This window comes from Sceloporus occidentalis, unplaced genomic scaffold (genome assembly GCF_023333645.1).
Source record: "Sceloporus occidentalis isolate IW3139 unplaced genomic scaffold, rSceOcc1.0.p SCAF_1, whole genome shotgun sequence".
Classification (NCBI taxonomy): domain Eukaryota; kingdom Metazoa; phylum Chordata; class Lepidosauria; order Squamata; family Phrynosomatidae; genus Sceloporus; species Sceloporus occidentalis.
The window spans coordinates 179,126,511-179,145,341 of NW_028316981.1; the positions used below are offsets into that span (position 1 = coordinate 179,126,511).

Genomic DNA, 18,831 nt, shown 5'->3' on the forward strand with positions numbered 1-18,831 from the left:
TGGTTCTATGAGGCATCACCTGCAAATGTGGCATAGAGAGGTGGTAATGGGCCTGAATAATACAAGTTATACCATTTCAGATTGCAGTTGGTAATCCCATTATTAAAATCTTTTATTGAAAAACATTTCTATACACCACAATGACTAAGCTGAGGCTGTCATCATGAGATGATGCAATTCAGTAGAAAAAAAGAGGGAGCCCACAGTACAACTGAGCACTAAAGTCAGAATTATAGAAGCCATTGTATTCCCCATCACCATGTACAGATGTGAAAGCTGGACAGTGAAGAAAGTGGATAAAAAGAAAATCAATTCATTTGGAATGTGGTGTTGGGGAAGAGTGCTGAGGATACTGTGAATAGCCAAAAAGACAAATAAAAGGATCCTTGAGCAGATCAACCCTGAAATTCCCTGGAAGCCAAGATGACAAACACAGAGGCTGTTGTTTGGCCACATCATGAGAAAAGGCAATAATGCTAGGAAAGGTAGAAGGTAGTATAAAGAGAGGAAGACTGCATGCTAGATGGAGAGATTCAATTAGGGAGGTCATGGCCCTGAGTTTTCAGGACCTAAACAGAGCAGTAGAGGAGAGGGTTTGTTTTTTTAAGTGTTTCATCCACAGGGTTGCCATCAGTCAACTTGCCATGAGGGCAGTTAACAATCAGGAAATTATCTGAAGGTACACAGCAACAACAATGAACTAAACAGTGGTTCTGCCAGCTTACCTCCTCATCTGTTTCCCTGGGTACATTTCACTTCAGGTAATACCCTTTTGAGACATTGCACTATTGTGACTCTACTTTAACTGTCGTGGATGCATCGTACAGAATACTGAGACCTGTAGTCTTGGAACACACCAGACCTCTCTTGTAAAGAATTCTAAATATCTCCTAAATACTTTATAGGGGGATCCATTCTTGCAATGTGTTTTCCTGTTGGATCCAGTGTGGAGGGAGGATCTATGACCCTCTAGATTTTGGACTTCATCCTTGAGTGGATGTCCCCTGCTAGCAATTCATGGTGCTAAAACCACGTCTTACCATTCCTCTACGTCAATACGGATGTACACACCTAACCTGTTCAGGAATCCCCACCAGGTGAGGAGAACTGAACTTGGGCCCTGTTGCCAGGGCACCCATTCCTGGCCTACGTCAATGATTAATTCAGTGACTAATGATGAGAAAGTAGGAAATTATTGGTTGCAGTAGAGTTGGTGGTTGGGTACCTGGAGACACCTGTCCTGATGAGAAGAAAATGGTGCGTGTGTCAAACTGTTCCCTCTCCAACGATCCCTTCCCTTTGTCGTCTGAGATATTTCAAGGTGAGAAGGGGCATACTACAGAAGAATAAGAAACAGTAACCAAACTAGGATGAGGTTGTATTGAGGAATGATAGAAGGGTAACCAGAATTTAGGGCAAAGGTACAGAGCTGTGTTTCAATCAGAGCTTTCTGGAGCTTGGCGCCATAATTGCATATCCTCCTCCAAAGGTCCCAGTTTGTCAGAAACAGTCCTGATTAATTCTCTGCCATCCTAGCTACCTTTAAAATGTCCCAGTTTCTTTCTTCTCCCACTTTCCCCCTTTGTCCCTTGGCTTACGTCATTTGGTGCAAATGGAGCTCAAAGTGCAAAAGTAGTTTGGACATATCCTTGCCCTTCCCAGTGGGCTCAGGCAAATGCACACAGCTGCAGCCACACTAGGGAGCAAACAGGATTTAAACGAGAGTTAAACTAGAGAAAACCAGGAAATGCCTGATGTTTATCACACAACATTTTCTGGTTTTCTCTAGTTTAACTCTCATTTAAATCCTGTTTGGACCCTAGTGTGATTAAGCAGCTAGGTGTGTTGTATTCCTCATCAATGATCTTTGCAATTTTGACCACACTTTGATGTTTCAGGTGTCCCAGTTTCTACCGGTTAAATGTTGGCAGGTATGCCATGGTTTTCAGTTTCTCCTGGGGACAACAACAAAGTAATAACCAAGTATTATTGACCATACGCATAGTGTCTTTTCCTTGTGCTTGAGGAAAACCCACCCAGCCATCTTCCCTCAAAATGTCTGACAGAAGGAGGAAGGATGCATAATGTAATGTGTTCTAAGAATAATACTTTAAAAAGGGGGGGAAGGGAAGGCTGTCCTCTTTTCTTCTGACCTACACCACTGTTCCTCTGTCACAGTCATCAAGGGCCAGATCTGGATCTTCTTGGTCCCGGTATTCCTGGGTCTTGTGCAGGTCGGGCTCTTCCTGGAACAGATAGGCTTCTTCTTGCGCCATGGCAAGAGCTCCCACCGTACCAGCCTCTCACTCTGGATCCTGGGGGTTTATCCGGTAAGAACAGAATATGAATCAATCAGTCCTATCTCACAACCCCATCCTCCACCTCCAATACCCTGTAATCCTCAATAATGTAAAGAAAGAACCACTGAACCCTCCTTCTCCTATGTTCCCCCTTTGTCCTCAGCTTACTTTGGTTACTATAAACTAAGTTTGAAGTACACAAGTAGTTTACACTCTATTAATTCAGCAAGGGGAAGAAGAGATGAGATGAAAGGGCTCAATCTTACCTTTCCTTGCAAATTCAGAAAAAAGTTGCAGCCTTTCCTGATTTGTAGGTTCTTCCTTGTTGATAATGTTTGCCATCTTAACAATACTCTGATATTGCTTGGCCAACGGCATCTAGTTTTTATCTCTAAAATGTGGCAGGGCATGAAACATGCATATGTAGCTTAAGGGCGAGTGGGATGCTCATGCGGATTAGAGACAATAATTTTAATATTCTCACTAATCTCCTTTTCAAACAGGTATTCAGCCTCACTTCTCTCATTGGTTTGTTCATTCCTCGAGCCTTCTTTGTCTGCAGCTTTGTGGGATCCATGTGAGTTTATTTGGATGTGTGTGTGTGTGGATTTAAACTTAGCAAATTAAGTTTAGTCCGGGAAAATTACAGGCAGGAAGAGCTGAGATCTTCCATTTGTGGGCTGTTATTCTCAAAATGCCTGTAGGGGAGCCTGTAGAATTGTTTGATTGCTTTTCAGTTGAGGTCTTACAGCTAAAGAAAGATACTGTACTTCAATTGAATTTCTCTCTCTCATTTAGTTGCTAAAAGCACACAACCTCCTTATAAAGAAGCAATGGAATAATGGCTGGTATTTCTAGGTCAAACAAAATTATAACCTTCCTAGGCAAACTTGAATTACAAGACTCATTTTAGAAATTAAGTATTTTGCTGCCTATTGGCCTCCTTGCCACTTGCTGTTTCCATAGGACACACTGGAAGCAGCCTTCAAGTCTTGAATGGGCATACCAACGTTCATCCTGATATTTCAGGCTTTAATGGAGATAATCACATTAACATGCATTTTGCAGTGTTCATCTCTATCATGAAACTAAGTGCAGACTGCCCTTTTTGCTTTATTAGCTTTCATTCCACCATCTGAGTCTTCACAACCAGTAACACAGCATATTTGGAATTTTTCTCTCCCTCTTCAAAAGAGGTGCAGTTATGTCAAATGGGGGCCTGAAATGTGCATTCCCAATTTAACTCCAAGATCTAAAGAAAGAGAGAGAGAAATTAGGTAATATATCTACAAACCAATGGAAGGGCAAAAAGGTCAGGTTAGCCCAAGATCTTATTCTGTTCAATCAATGAGTTATCCTTAGCTACTGGGGCTGGCCACACAATGGCTGAACCATTGGGCAGAATGGAGTGATCTCCTTAGGCAGCAGGCGTTGTGGGGCAGTATTGGGGCTGGCCCTCCTGAATTCATCAGTTTGTCCTCTTGTATTGGAGGACAGCACTATGTATGCCACACCAACTTTTGTTGTTGTGTGCCTTCAAGTTATTTCTGACTGATGGTAACCCTAAGGCGACTCTATCATGGGGTTTTCTTGTCAAGGTTTGTGCAAAGGGGGTTTCCCACTGCCTTCTTCTGAGGCTGAGGAAGCGTGACTTACTCAGGGGGTTTCCATGGCCATGTGGGGATTTGAACCTTGGTCTCACAGAGTCCTAGCCCAACACTCAAACTACTACACCTTGCTTGCTCTCACACAACTTTTGGGTTCCCTTAAAACTAGCCTGCTATCTCTATCACTGACTGGCTGGGGAAGGATTTGCATCTTCTCCTTTGCTTCAATCATGGAAACTGCAAATCACCTCCATTGTGATTTGCTACTCAGGTTCCCATATTTATGTAACACTGTTTTCCCTGTGCTGCAGCTACCACTCTATCACCCTCTGGAAATTCCTTGCCTTGATCCGAGATTTCTTTGGCGGCTCAGACCAAATGCTCGAGCAACTGGCAGGGCAGCGTGTTTCTCCAAACCCTTTCCCCTGCTGCTGCTGTTGCTGCCTTCCTGAGATTGCTGCCAACCGGTAAGAGACTATCTTTGTTGCCAGGTTAGACTTATCACAATAAGGTCTGCATATTGGAAGAGAAATGACTAGATTTCTCTTCTTTACATTTCCCCCTTGCAGTGAATTCAGAAGCTGAGCTTGAGACTGACTAGTTAATATAATTAGTTACTGTCATTAATTCCTTTCCCTAACAATGAAGGTATAGCTATCTAATTATTTTGATTGTAACTCAACAAGGAATAATGTCACTCTTTTTCTGCAGTGTGGCTGTAACTGGGTTTTAGTTATTTTTATTGTTAAACTTTTATAGCTATACTTTTTCTATAGCCTCACTCAACAGTGGAGGATGAATATCACATGGTAAAGTGTTGGTTTATACTGCTGGCTTGTGCTCTGTTTTACTAGTTACTAAATTTAGTAATAATTACTACATTTTAGAGACCTGTTATGTATAATGAGGAGGGATGTGGTGGCTTAGTGGTTAAGATTGCAATGCTGGCAGGTCAGCAGTTTGAGACCCAAGTCTGCATGACGGAGTGAGCCCCCGTCACTAGTCCCAACTTCTGCCAAAAGCATATAAAGTTCGAAAGCATATAAAATTGCGAGTAGATAAATGGGTACCACTTCAGTGGGAAGGTAACAGTGTTCAGTGCAGTCATGCTGACTGAACGATCACACATGGCTGGCTGAGATAGTTACATTTTTGCTCTCTGATGGTTCAGTGTGCACAAATTTTGTTGCAGAAATAAAATTATTTTAAAATTATGTACAAAATTACCTTCAGGGTACGTGTGTACACTGTATGCAAAAGACAGATGAATGTAATGTTTAGACTTGGGTCCCATCCTCAAGATATCCCATTGTTGTTATTGTTGTTGTGGACTTGAAGTCATTTCTGACTTACGATTATCCTAAAGCAAACCTATGAAGGGGTTTTCTTGGCAAGATTTGTTTAAAGGAGGCTTGCTATCACCTGCCCCTGAGGCTAAGAGCATGTGACTTGCCCAAGATCATTCAGTGGGTTTTATAGCCGAGCAGGGAATCAGACCCTGGTTTCCAGAATTGTAATCCAACACTCACACCACTATGTCACACTAGGTCTTGAGATATCTCATTATGTATATGTAAATATCCAAAATTCCAAAACTCTTCTCACCCCAAGCATCTCAGATAAGGGAGACTCAACCTGTAATAGCAATGCACTGAAACACTTGGTTTCAAGTCCTGTATTATAGTACAGTATAGTGGAGGATAACCAATGATCAATCTTTTATTCCTCCCCCCCAACAAATAACTCTTTCATCTACTTCCGTCCTACAGAACGAACTTGCGATGCATGACACTGGCTGTGTACCAGCTCTCTCTCATCCGGACCATCCTCTTCTTTGTCACACTTATCCTGTGGACAGATGAGAAATACGACTATGGTGATGTGAGTGAGTCTGGCCCTAGGAATCATAGCTAAAGGACAAAGCGGCTATTATTTCTTTATTTACAGTATTTATACCCTGCCCTTCAGCCCTAAAGGCCCCCAGAGCAGCTTACACTTATTATTATTATTATTATTATTATTATTATTTAGATAGTTTCTTGCCCTCAGGCTTACAAACTAAAAAGACATGACACAAAAGGAGAAGAGAATGGTGGTGGGGAAGGGGATCAGGTCCAGCAGTTCTTCTCTTCCTCTGAGGCCTGGACCAAGGCAGATGGACTGGAGGGAGGCTATGAACTATTGAGCACTAAAGTTAATATTGGACATGCCTACTAAGCGGAGAATAGCCACATGATATTCCCACTGATCAGACAGGTTGGGTACTTTTCCTAATAAAGCTGTGGGTGCCAGTTGCCCATTCCCCTTCAAAGATGGATTGATGCTGTTTCCATTAGTCTGAGGTCTAATCTGCATTGCAGAAATAATGCAGTTTGGCACCCCTTCAACTGCCATGGCTCCATCTTATGGAATCCTGGGATTTGTAGTTTGTTGTGGCACCAGAGCGCTCTGACAGAGAAAGCTAAATAGCTCAGAAAATTAGAAATCCCAGAATTCCATAGCACTGAGCCATGGCAGTTAAAACATTGTAGGTGAAGAAAGTTAACAGGAAAAATAAAAAGGTTCAGATAGTCATGTTATCTTGAGTGACAGGAACAGCAGAGGCACCATGGAGTGATGTAAAAGGAGACACGGCCACCAATTTTGGCCCAAGCCAACACTAGATTTCTTCTGAGAGAAATATTACATTTAGGACATATATCAGCCACTCCTGTTGCTGCTGGCACAAGTTGCTCTGAGGCCAGGATGATGTGCCCAGCCTTCTTCTATCTTCAGAGTAATGTACAAGGTGCATAGGGACTATGTAGAAAGGCAGCTGCCCATTGTTGCTGCATTTTACTCTAGGTTTTCTGGAAAACCCTGAGCAAAAGGTAAGTTTTTAAAATGTTGAATAAAGGGTGGAAACCCTGAATTGGGTATGAATGTTGTGTAAACAACCAATTTGGGTTTTGGAGGCTGCATAGTGTAAACAGCATGCAGTTAGCCTTGGGGAAATTTGGCGTATATAGGTGATATAGACAAGCCCCAAGAGGGACATAGCTGGATGCTTTTCTATGTCCCTCTTCCACTAGCCAGTAAATATCCATGTTTCTGCAACAAGCAAAAAGTGGGGGAGATGGAGAAGATGTAGGCTAAAGTTCTGCCAGTTGGAACGGAACTACATCTCCTTGATCTATGCTTTTGGCTGTAGTTTTAAAGATTATTACTTCAGACTGTACTGGACCACACTGGATACATTCTAGAAAAAAGCGTATTAGCCTAGTGACCTTTTGATATTTTGGACTACACTCCCTGCAAAGTACTAACAATCATGGGACATAGAAATCATGAGAGTTGTAGTCCAAAGCACCTGAAGGAGCAGAGATGATGTATAGTGCTTTAATCAATGCCCTCTCAAATGGGGAGATTTCCACTGTGCCATTCAAATTGTCTGGAATGAAACCTAAATATTAATTTCCGGGAGAGCTATTTGGAGTTCCTGTTATCTCATTGATTTATTTCATCTAGGTGGGTTACACCAACCCCAACTCCTACATCAATGTCATCATAGGTATCTCTACCTTCCTCTCCTTCTATGGTTATTTGCTCTTCTACAAGGCCACCAGGCCAGCACTCACCGGCTACAGCTTGCGCTCCAAATTCATCTGCATCATCTTGGTCCTAGTCCTCTGTGGTCTGCAGAGTGGGATCCTGGAAACTATGGGTGCAGTGGGTGCCATCCCTTGCAGCCCACCTCTCTCACCAGTTACCCGCTCCCAAGGTAAGTGGCCTTTATGGGACTGGTAATTTCGATAGTGGTGGAACACTTACTGGTTACTTACTGGTTTGGACACATGTTTGCCCTTCTATCAGCAGAAAAGGTTATTCCATTTATAAGAAACAATGAAGGCTCCTGCTACGCAACAGGGCAGACCCTTTCAGCCTGAGGGCCAAATTCAATTTCAGAGAAATTCTTGGGTCCTACATTCCAATGGCGGACAAGGCCAAAGAAAAAATTGTGATATCAAGGAGACAAGCTCATTTTAGCTTATAACTCCTACTGCCTGTTCCTAAGCCATAAGAAAGGCATTTGCACATTTTAGGATAGGAAAGAACCTATACAATAATTCCAAACATGGTGTAAGTGAACTAAATCCAAGGGCCTGATGTTCCCCACCCTTTGCTAGAAGAATGTTAGCAAAGTTGAATTTTGCTGATACAGTACTCCCTTTCCCACTCCAGTCTCCAATTTACCTCACATGATAAGCTGAGATCATCCAATAAAAGCAGGCCAGGGAGAGAGAAGCATGGACAAAGAGCCAGGAAAAGACTGCTAATTCAGGTAGCTGTTGGAACCAGAAGACAGGAGCAAAGTAACACAGCAAACAGCACAAAGTAGATGTATTGTTTGACCAAGGCCTAGTTCTCCATGTGCTAGCAAAGCCTGGTTTCTGGGCTCTACCATGTCTGAAGGTAGAGGAGTTCAAAAAGTTTAACACTACTGCTTATAAAAATTTTGTTGCTAATACAAAACAGTTATTCAGACTAGAGCCCTTCTCTTTGACACTTGTCTGGAACTTGGTACAGGTAAAATCTCCCTTATCCGGAATTTCAAAATCCAAAATTGTCCACATAAATGGCTGAGATAGTGACACCATTGCTTTCTTATGGTTAAGTAAACGCAAATTTTGTTTCATGCATAAAATTATTTAAAATATTGTGAATAAAATGACTTGCAGTCTACATGTATACAAAACATAAATGAATTTCACGTTTAGTCTTAGGTTCTGTCTCCAAGGTATTATGTATATAAGCACATATTCCAAAATCTGAAAAACTCCAAAATCCAAAACACTTCTGGTTCTAAACACTTTGGATAAGGGAGACTCAACCTGTACTATAGTAAGAGCTAGAAACTAACTTTTTTTTAAAGGCAGATGGGGATTCAAAGAATCAGTTAGAAGGGACTGCAAGAGCCAAATATTCCCAGCCTCCTGCCATGCAGGAATACACAACTGTTTTATTTCTGAAAGATGGCCATCCAACATCTGTTTAAAGAGTTTTCAGAAAATAGAATTTGACACCCCTTCTCATGCTCTCTACCTTTTTTGAAGTCTGGGGAATCATATACATACACAGTTTTGTCATAAGGGACACTTTATTTTTAACTGTCTTTTGTCTTTGCAGTAATTTACTACTACTCATTAGCTGTTGAAATGTTTTTCATTGGCCTGTTCGCCCGTTACTCTTTCCGAAGAGTTGAATCACAACCAGACACTCAGCAAGTCACTCGCCATCGAGCTCCTCAAACTGAGAGGGCTCAGTCTGAGTTCAGCAGCCCAGTTGATGAAACATCTATGGAGGGAACCAACCCTGGCTATCTCCCTGATGAGTCTCTGTGTACGATTGAGCACTCCCCGCTGGACAGGTTTGATTTTATGGTTGGGGAGCCGAAGGCCAGACAGCAGGAAAGCTGGGGACTGAACAGTCAGAGAAAGGGAACGGTAAGGGTGGAGGGAGTTAAGACAAGATTGCCAATTGAAAGAACTGGGGTTGAACTGCCATCAACTGGAATCCAAGTTCAAGCCCAGTGTGTCAAAGTGGATACTGATGGGATCACTGTGGTATAAACACAGTCCCTAGAAAATTGTCCCCCTTCAGGGCAAAGACAGAAGCACCTGGATTCTGGGAAGTGAAAAGCAATAAGGTGAAGAAGATGGCAATGTTGAACACCATGCTTTGGGTGGAATTCAGAGAGAAAAGAGGAAGAGGCTTTCCCTCAAAAACAGTATGGGGATTTTAGTCTAGTGTTGACTATTGGAATCAAGCAGGTAATTAGTAAACACACTAACAGGAGAGGAATAAAAAAAAACAGAAAAGTCATACAGTGGGGAGAATGGAGAAATCGTTGAGAAACAATGTGTGTTTACAAATGATGGTCAATGAATAATTTCTAATGCACTCTACAGTGTACAAAACACTGTACATTTACCTTCTCTTGCTCACATACCCATTTTATAAGAGATGTTAAACCATAAGGGATGTTAAACCAAAAGAATGGTATTTATATAGATTATGTCCATTTTAAAGCTGTATTTGGTTTAGCTTTTTAAAGCTGTGTTGCCTCCTAGACAGGAGGAAAGGTGGGATCTAAATAAATATAACAACAACAACAAATGTAAGGCCACCCCTTGATAAATAGGTAGAAATTTGAACCCAGGCCTCCACAATAGATGGTCTAGGCAGTTATTACACTAAAAAAGACACAAAAAACAAGTTTTGAACAGTAAGACCTTTATTAAAACCAATGCTACTTGTGGTGTTAGGGATTTCTGAGGTCTTTTGAGGAATAAAACAAGAAATCCTACAAGGTAACCAAGAAGAGTTAAATGAAAAGTCTTTCAAAGCAACAGAGGGCAGAATGCAGGCATACCTCCACATGTGTCCTTATGTCACGTGGATAACTCTTCCAGGGCATCTATGACTTCAGTCTCTAAGGCCCCTGCCCCCTGTTCTTGCTGCTGTGGAGGCTCATGGGGAGCAGCCTGTTGCTGAGGTTGGGGTGTTGACTCCTTGGTAAGAAGATTATGTTTCTTTAAAAAGCAGGCTTCTTCATAGGGAGGCCGGATGGGGGGCTGAGTGGGAGGTGTGTAAGTATATTCCTTCTCAGGAGCCAGCTGCCCAAATGGGGAGAAAGGGAGAGACAAGTTATACACTCCATTTACCTGGCCTCTGGGCTTCAACTGTTTCCCATCCAAGGCTTTGATGCAGTTAGAGTAGTAAGACCATGCAACAGCCCTTGTTCTAAACATCCCAGCCGCAACTAGTAAGATCCCCTTTGTCAAACTTCTCACTCTGTTCTAATTCTCAACTGATCTTCTTCAAGCTGCCCATTTCAACTACTGTCAAGTTCTCTTGCTACACAGCTTTAAGGAGGCAAGAGCTTCAAACTGTGAACTCTTTGTAATAGTGGGACTCAGGTATCTTACTCTCTGTAGTGAAACAATGACAGCTTGTTAGGGGAAGGACCTGCTAGTGCCACCATTACAGATAGGCAGAAGCTGATATCACCACTATCAATTCAGGAAAGGGTCCCCAAGATTCCACCTGGTTCTATGAAAATGTTACCTGTAGACCCAGTTTCTCTGTGAGAGTAAAGACAGACTGAACCATCCATCCTCGCTTACCTCCAGAACATTAGTCGTGTCACAAGACCCACAAGCATTACCTGTAGAGGGTATGTCCTGTCAGAGTCATAAGCACTCAGATCTCCACAAGCCAGGAAAGGGACAATGACCCGATTAGGACCCTCCAACTGATTAAAATCCACATCTGTATCAGAAAAGACTTGGTAAGTGCCAGCTGTAAGAAGGGCTCTCCTATTGTGCACACTGCCTGCTTCCCCCCCCCTTTTTTTTTTGTCCCTCCAATTCAAGAAAAGCCTTACATTTAAGTTATGATTTTTGATCCTCTATGGCTCTAAAAATTCCAGTTACCACAATTATAAGCATCCTTTTTTGCCTAGAAACAATGCCCAGTGAGCTTACTCTTAAGGAATCATTAGTGCACTGTTAATTCCAGCTGCAATGATACTTCAGGGAAAGGTTAATCCAGTGTTTGGTGCTGTTTGAAGTAGGAATGGTGTAGCACAGCTCAGGCAAATCCCAGCACTATGCACGGTATCATGAGGCTATTAGTAGCAATTCCTTCTTTATTGAGCACCAAACAGAAGGAAAAACAATGAGTGTTGCTTGCAGAATCAGCATGCTATTAACAGGCTGAGTATCCCTTATTCAAAATGCTTGGAACCAGAAGTGTTTGAGATTTGTTTGGATTTTGGAATATTTGCATATACATAATGAGATATCTTGGAGAGGGACTCAAATCTAAAGACAAAATTCATGTATGTTTCATATACAGTACATTCATATAGACTGATGGTAATTTTATATGCAATGTTTTAAATAATTTTGTGCATAAAACAAAGTTTGTGCACATTGGACCACCAGAAAGCAAAGGTGTCACTACCTCAGCCATCCGTGCAGACAGTTTTGGAATACAGTCAGCCCTCCATATCCACAGTTTTTTTATCTACAGATTCAAGCATCCAGAGTTTGAATATATATGTATATCATATATATACACACACTCTCCAAAAAGCAAACTCTGATTTTGCCATTTTATATAAGACACATCATCTTACTATGCCATTTTTATTTAATGGGACTTGAGCATCCACAGATTTTGGTATCCATGGAGGGATGTGTGTTTTGGAACCAAACCCCAGCAGATATCAAGGGCCCACTGTATTCCAGATTTCCAGGTAAGCGATACTCAGCCTATAGTAATATTACATTTTGCGAGCAGAAATTAGATGAAGAAGAAGACAGATAAAAATCAGTGAAGGGAACACAAATGGGAGAATATAATACTTCGAGACCACTTTAAATGCCCTGGATCAATGCTAGGGAATTCTGGGAACTAATTTTGTGAGACATTCAGCCTTCTTTATCAGAAAGCTCTGGTGCCACGATAAACTTCAATTCCCAGGATCCCCAGCACTGAGCCAGGGTAGTTAGTGGTCTTGGATTATTTCTGCAATGTGTTTTGGCCCTAATTGAGTGGAAAGATTGAGAAGGAAAACAAAAGCAGAAAGGGCAAATAACAAAAATAATACACAAAGGTTTATATAATGCTCACCATCTTAAGTGGTAACAGTGTTGTGGCCAGTGTTAAGACCATTAGCCTGCTGTTCACTTTTGCATTTCTGTTATATTTCCCTTTCCTCTCTACATGCGTATAAATGTTTGTCTACTTAGCTGGACTCCACGTATCTGGAGAAATGAGCTACAGTTCATGAAAGGGTGTGACAAACAAAACTTTTTAGACATGAAAATGTCAGAAAACCCATCATACTCACACAACTACCCCTTTTCATCTATATGATCAGGTTTAACCCTACAAGAACTCTTTGATGTAGACCAGCATTATTAATGGCATAGAGTAAATGGAGGGGATGAGGGTCCTAAGTAGGCATGGATTGGTTTGTGCTGTGTGTGGATCTATGTCAGGGGTTTCCTGCTCACATTCTTAGTCATTATGCTACACCAGCCTTCTATGCTGGCCGTGTGTGTACTGCAGTGCACACAAGTAGCACTACAATACCTTAGATCTCAGTGAATAGGTGTACAGAAAAGGCTGGCCACTATGAGCCTAAGGGTTTTAGCCAAGTACTTGCAAATACACACACACTATCTTGTATGCTGTGAGGAGAAGCTGTGATTGTGACTGTAATCAAACCCATTCCAGACAGTATATATCTGAACTTTAATTTTCCTATAACGTTCTATATTTTCTAGTCATTCTGTTAACAAGGAACAGGCTAAATTCTTAAGTGACACATTAATTATACACTTGTCTGTTCCTGAAGACTACATGCCAGTTTTTCGCAATCTGCCTCCGCAACAGTGGTAGACATATCGATCATTGTCCGCCTACTCATGAAAAAAGGCGACTTGCAACTGAACAATCAGTGCATTGTTCCATAAGATGTGGCTGCTCAAATGTGCCAGGTGTACAGCATTTCAAGTGTATTCACCCAGTGTGTGTCTTACTCTCTTACTTAACTTACTGGGAAATTTCCAAATTGATGCTTGAGTCCTCCAAAGCCAGCTTTGGCACAAAGAAAAATGGTACCAGGGTGTACTTATTGACCCAAAACCAACATAAAACTCTTCTACCTTAGGTTGTGAACCCTGGATGTCACACTAGCATTTGTATCATTTAGAAAAGGCTGAGATGTTTTAAGTGCCCTCTTCTGCTACAAGTGATAATTCACATAATAAAGCTAAGACGATTGTGTGATTAACGATGGCTGATGCTGTATGGTCACTGTGCTCATTTTACACACAATTTCATTTAATTTTTCTAGGCTGAACTTTTTTTGTATTTCATTGCCAATGGACATTTCTGTTGTAATCCCCCCCCCCCACACACACACACACCTAAGCTAACTATAAATGTCTTGGTTTATGAAGTGCCACAACGCTCTTTGTTTCTTTCTATGTGTTATCTGAATAAATTCTGATTATACAATTGATGTGTCTTTAAATAAACAGATTCTCTGCAGATCAACAATTACCAAAAAAATAAAATTAAATTAAAAAAATGACTGGGTCAGTTATGTCTCCTTGCTGTTTAAACAAAGTATGTGCCTGCAGTGCTATTAACTGTGGTTCCTACAGAGCATATGTATCACCTGAAATGTTTTTACAGTCTGCCATGTACTATGGGGTCTAGAAGTGTCTGCTCCAAGGCTTCATAGTTCTTCTCTCCCTGATAGTCCTTTTAAAATTTAGGGAACCAGCAACAGACTCCTTGCCTTTCAAATTGCTAGGTTAATGCTAGAGGCATCAACAGTACCTCAAACTGAAATTCTAAGAGCAGGAGAGATAGATCAAGAAGAGAAACCCAAGACACTGCTACTTTATCTGGCAGCAATGGGACACAGAATTGTAAGAGTAGCTCAAAGATCAGCTAGCCCAACCTACTGCAGAGCGACAGAATCCACCAATGTAGCACCCCTGATGATCCACCCATCTTTGCTTTAAATCCTCTAATAAAGAGGCCCACCACCTTTCAAGGCAGTCTGTTCTGATTCCTGCCACTCACAAGCTCTCACCACTCATAATCCCCCTGCACTGTTGTCTTTTTCCCTTCCTGGCCTTCCTTCTGCCCTCTCTCCTTTGATAAAAAATTATTTACCCCACTGAGTATCCTTGTCCAGTACTCAACTTGAAAAACAGCTTTCCCTCTTCAAGTTTCCTTACCATAACAGTGATCTAACAGTGGGTTGGACATGTTTGGCACATAGCCTTCAGGGGGGCTGTAGTTTCGGCAAACAACAAAAGCTTCTGCAAAGACAGAATCATAGAGTAATTCCATAGAGAAATGGAGTTAAAGTTCATGAGGTCAAAGCTCTGGCATCCTGAACTATAACTTACATGCTCAATCTGGTGCAGTTCCCCCATCCCATGAGTCAAGCCCCACGACCAATATCTACATACCTCTATACATCAATGCTAAACTGCGGCAAGCTTCTATTACACACCAATGTGATTAATTTTAGGTCAAGTCAAATCCCATCCTCTCTACATCTGAGTTTTTTCAAGATCATGCACATGCTTTCAAGCATCCACCTACAATTATGAGAACTAGATACATGAGAAAAAAATTGTCCATTTTGAGATGAAGGCTGAGATTCTATTGATTTTGGCAAGCTGTTTGCGCACATTATGCAAAATTCTCTAAGTGACAACTTGTAATCTTGCAAAACAAAACTACTAAACATCACAAGGTGCTCATGTACTCACCAATGCTGGAGTTACGGCTGCTCCGAGGTTTGGCACATGTGACATCAGGGAAGAAAATTCGCAGCTGGGAATACAGGAGGGTAACATCCTTCCCTCGGAAAATCTGAGATGGGAAGGCAAAATATCACTGTCCATCCAGAACACAGGTAAGGAAACAAAGACTGGAGAGTCCTATAGCAATCAGAGCTGATGTGGGGCCAACCCAGTTCTCACTGGGGCCAGGAAGCTTCCCTCTAGCAGCAAAATTGCCACTCAGCCTGACATCCCTCTCAGTGACTCTCACCAGCCTTAGCTCCCCATGCTCTCATCCTACCACCCCAAGATCTATTCCTCTGTAAATCAGCAAAGGCACAGCAGGAATCATAACAATGCTAGTCTAGAACAACACATTCTCCTGGGCACCTGCAGTACTGACCTTTGCCACAAAGGTTCCTCCCTTTTTTAGTACATGTGTAGTGATGTTCAAGGCCTAGAAGAAAAGAATGACAGTGTAGATAAAACTCTTTCGACATGAGGATGCAGCAGAGATTTCTATAGTTAGGGATGTAGGGAATATAGCCACTAGTACCCCAAAATAATTTGGATAGGAAGAGGATTGTAGATTATGGCTTTCTATGCATTATTTCTTTTTCTCTCTCTCTCTTCACAAGCAAAGGTCCAGTCTGGGTAAAAGAGATGGAATGGATTTGTCTAGTATGCCACATCTATCTAAGGCAGGGATGGGGAACCTTTGGCCTATGATCCTCACCATGTGTTATCCTTGTCCACGCTAGCTTGGACCTTCTGAGTTGATATGCAAAACATCTGGAGAGCCAAAAGTTCCTCACTCCCATCTAGGGGGTTTAACATACAAGGGCGACAAAACAAGTCAGAAATACTCACAGCAAGCAGCAGCTGGGCCTGAATGTACTCATCAATGTCATGGAGTCCAGTCACTGGAAGAGTAGAGGAAACACACATCAAGTGAAATAAAGGAAGCTTTTCCCCACACCCTGTAAAGCTATAGAAGTCTCAGATGGATTGAGAGCATGGGTCAGAATCCTCTTGGTACAGTGCACCAGCATAGACAATTATGGCAGCAACACAGAGGCCATGAAAGACTAAGGCACTGGAGAAATACACTGTTCAGAGACAGCCGATTTTGCCTCCCTTCCCTTGTGACTGCTGCATAATCCTGGAAAAAGGGCAATGACTGGTGCTGAGAAACACTAGGACTGTGGTCATGGTTTCCACCTACCATCAGGGGCTCCATCACACACCACTAAGTCAGCAGGTTGTCCTTCAAAATGACAAATGATCTCTTGAGCTGTAGAGACCTGGAAACGGGGACAGATAGAGAGAGATGTACGCTGGCAAAAACACTGTTGCTGGGTAGGCCCTAAGCTCCAAGAGGGGCAAGACTGACTCTGGATTGGTTTGGATAGCACTGGCTAGCAGCATATACCTTGGTAATATCCCCCTGGATCTGGATGACTCCAGGCAACGGAGCCATGGCTTGCAAATCTACAGCCACTATTTTGACATCTGAGTTTTTAGCACCTTCTCCTCTGTGAAAGGAAAAGAGAGGTAGAATAAGATGATGAGTCTGTCCTTTAGCAAGCTGCAACCCCCTACAGACTCCAGAACAAAGTGGCTTGCTTACTTCAGCTTTCGGCTCAAAACCTGACTCCAGCTCCCAGGAGCGGCACAGAGATCCACAGCCCTTGAGACGCCTGGAAAGGGCAAGAGAAAAAGAAAGATTATTTTATTCATTCATTCATTCATTCACTGGATTTATTATATCCCACCTTTCTCCCAAAATCAGATTTAAGGCAGCTATGGGACTTAAGGCGGCTAAGGTAAGACACTGCCATTGCAAGAGGACTGAAAGACTGCACCATTCCCACCCACAGCTCCAATGATTCACTAAATATATTATGGACAAAGGCATGAAGAAAGAGCCAGCATGGTATAGGCAGTTGTTTGAACACTGGACTATGACTCTGGATAGCAGGGTCCAAATCCCCCTTGACCATGAAACCCAGCCTCTCAGCCTCAAGGGTTGGCAATGACAAAGGCAAACTCCTTCTGAAGAAACTTGCCAAGAAAACTGTGTTAAGGTTGCCATAAGTCAGAAATGACTTGAAGCCACGCAACAACAACAAAGAGGCACTAAGAACTTAAACGTTCCTTGAAATCCTCTAAGGAGGCAAGAAAAAAAGTGTCCACCAACTCAGAATGAAATTTGGAAGTATGTTTTCCGACTCACCTTGAAACAAGTGATATTCCTCATCCAGCTGCAGAAGTTTGAAGGCACTTCGAGCTCTCCACCCCTCTTCCTTGGCCAGACGGTAGTAAATGTCACGCTTGTCCTTAGAGGAACGTCCCATCTTCCCTTATATCAAAGACTCTGGATGTGAGGAGGAAAGAGAAAAAAGTCATTAACTGTTTGACCACTGTGCCAACAAGGACTATGGATTAAGCATAGAATCATAGAGTTGGAAGAGACCACAAGGGCTATCCAGACCAGTTCAACCCCATTCTGCCATGCAGGAAATCCCAATCAAAGCATCCTCATTGACAGATGGCCATCCAGCCTCTGCTTAAAGAGCTCTAAGGAAGGAGACTCCATTGCACTCCAAGGGAGCAGTGTGTTCCACTGTCGAACAGCCCTTACTGTCAGGAAGTTCCTCCTAATGTTCAGGTGGAATCTCTTTTCCTGGAGCTTGCATCCATTGCTCTGGGTCCTAGTCTCTGGAGCAGCAGAAAACAAGCTTGCTCCCTCCTCAATATGACATCCCTTCAAGTATTTAAACAGGGCTATCATATCACCTCTTAACCTTCTTTTCTCCAGGCTAAACATACCCAGCTCCCTAAGGCATTCCTCATAGGGCAAGGTTTCCAGACCCTTCACCATTTTAGTCGCCCTCCTTTGGACACGCTCCAGTTTCTCAATGTCCTTTCTGAATTGTGGTGCCCAGAACTGGACACAATATTCCAGGTGGGGCCTGACCAGAGAAGAATAGAGTGGCACTATGACTTCCCTTGATCTAGAGACACTCTACTTCTATTGATGCAGCCTAGAATCGCATTGGCCTTGTTAGCTGCCGCATCGCTAGCAGCATTGGTCTATTTTGTGTGCCTTCAAGTTGCCTGTCGACTTGTGGAGACCCTATTAATCGCATAGGGTTTTCTTAAGCAGGGATGACTCAGAGATAGTTTTGCCAGTTCCTTCCTCTGAACAGCGCCTGGTATTCATTACAACCAATAGGATAACGAATATTCACTTGACTCGACTCCCACAGCCACGGTAACTGAAGGGCAATGCCCATTAAATTACCTTAATTCGGTCCTCACTTTTGTCCTTCACGCTTTTGGGACTTCACCTCCCAGAATTCCTAACCGTTGGCCAAGGTGGCTAGGGCTTCTGGGAAATGAAGTCCAACAACAAAAAAGAAAACACACAAACGTATGGGAACCACTCTTTTGACCTAAGTGGGACACCGTCGTTGAGCCATTTCCTGGTTCCCTGAGCGTCGCACGGTGTGAGTGGTGGTGTTTTATTTTGGTTCGTTCGGCGACGTCGCGGTGCCT

At 42.5% G+C, this 18,831-nt stretch overlaps 2 protein-coding genes across 3 annotated transcripts; one reads left to right on the forward strand and one right to left on the reverse strand.

Moving 5' to 3' along the window:
• The first annotated feature begins 1,254 nt into the window (after positions 1-1,254).
• On the forward strand, positions 1,255-10,195 carry LOC149322886 (organic solute transporter subunit alpha-like). The gene is made up of 7 exons (XM_089484300.1): positions 1,255-1,321; positions 2,179-2,330; positions 2,804-2,877; positions 4,219-4,374; positions 5,677-5,788; positions 7,415-7,667; positions 9,074-10,195. Exons 1-7 carry the CDS (start codon positions 1,255-1,257, stop codon positions 9,514-9,516), a joined length of 1,257 nt encoding a protein of 418 aa, XP_089340426.1. The 3' UTR covers positions 9,517-10,195.
• Positions 10,164-18,808, reverse strand: LOC149322887 (tRNA (cytidine(32)/guanosine(34)-2'-O)-methyltransferase-like). 2 transcript variants are annotated; one of them, XM_089484312.1, is made up of 11 exons: positions 18,578-18,808; positions 17,507-17,647; positions 16,901-16,970; positions 16,703-16,805; positions 16,496-16,574; positions 16,141-16,193; positions 15,674-15,727; positions 15,259-15,361; positions 14,716-14,799; positions 11,115-11,218; positions 10,164-10,563 (listed from the first exon to the last, which is right to left on the reverse strand). In XM_089484312.1, exons 2-11 carry the CDS (start codon positions 17,625-17,627, stop codon positions 10,339-10,341), a joined length of 996 nt encoding a protein of 331 aa, XP_089340438.1. In that variant the 5' UTR covers positions 17,628-17,647; positions 18,578-18,808; the 3' UTR covers positions 10,164-10,338. The 2 variants fall into 2 exon arrangements, with proteins under 2 accessions (XP_089340438.1, XP_089340444.1); XM_089484318.1 differs by lacking the exon at positions 18,578-18,808 and adding an exon at positions 18,473-18,545.
• Between the last annotated feature and the right edge of the window lie 23 nt (positions 18,809-18,831).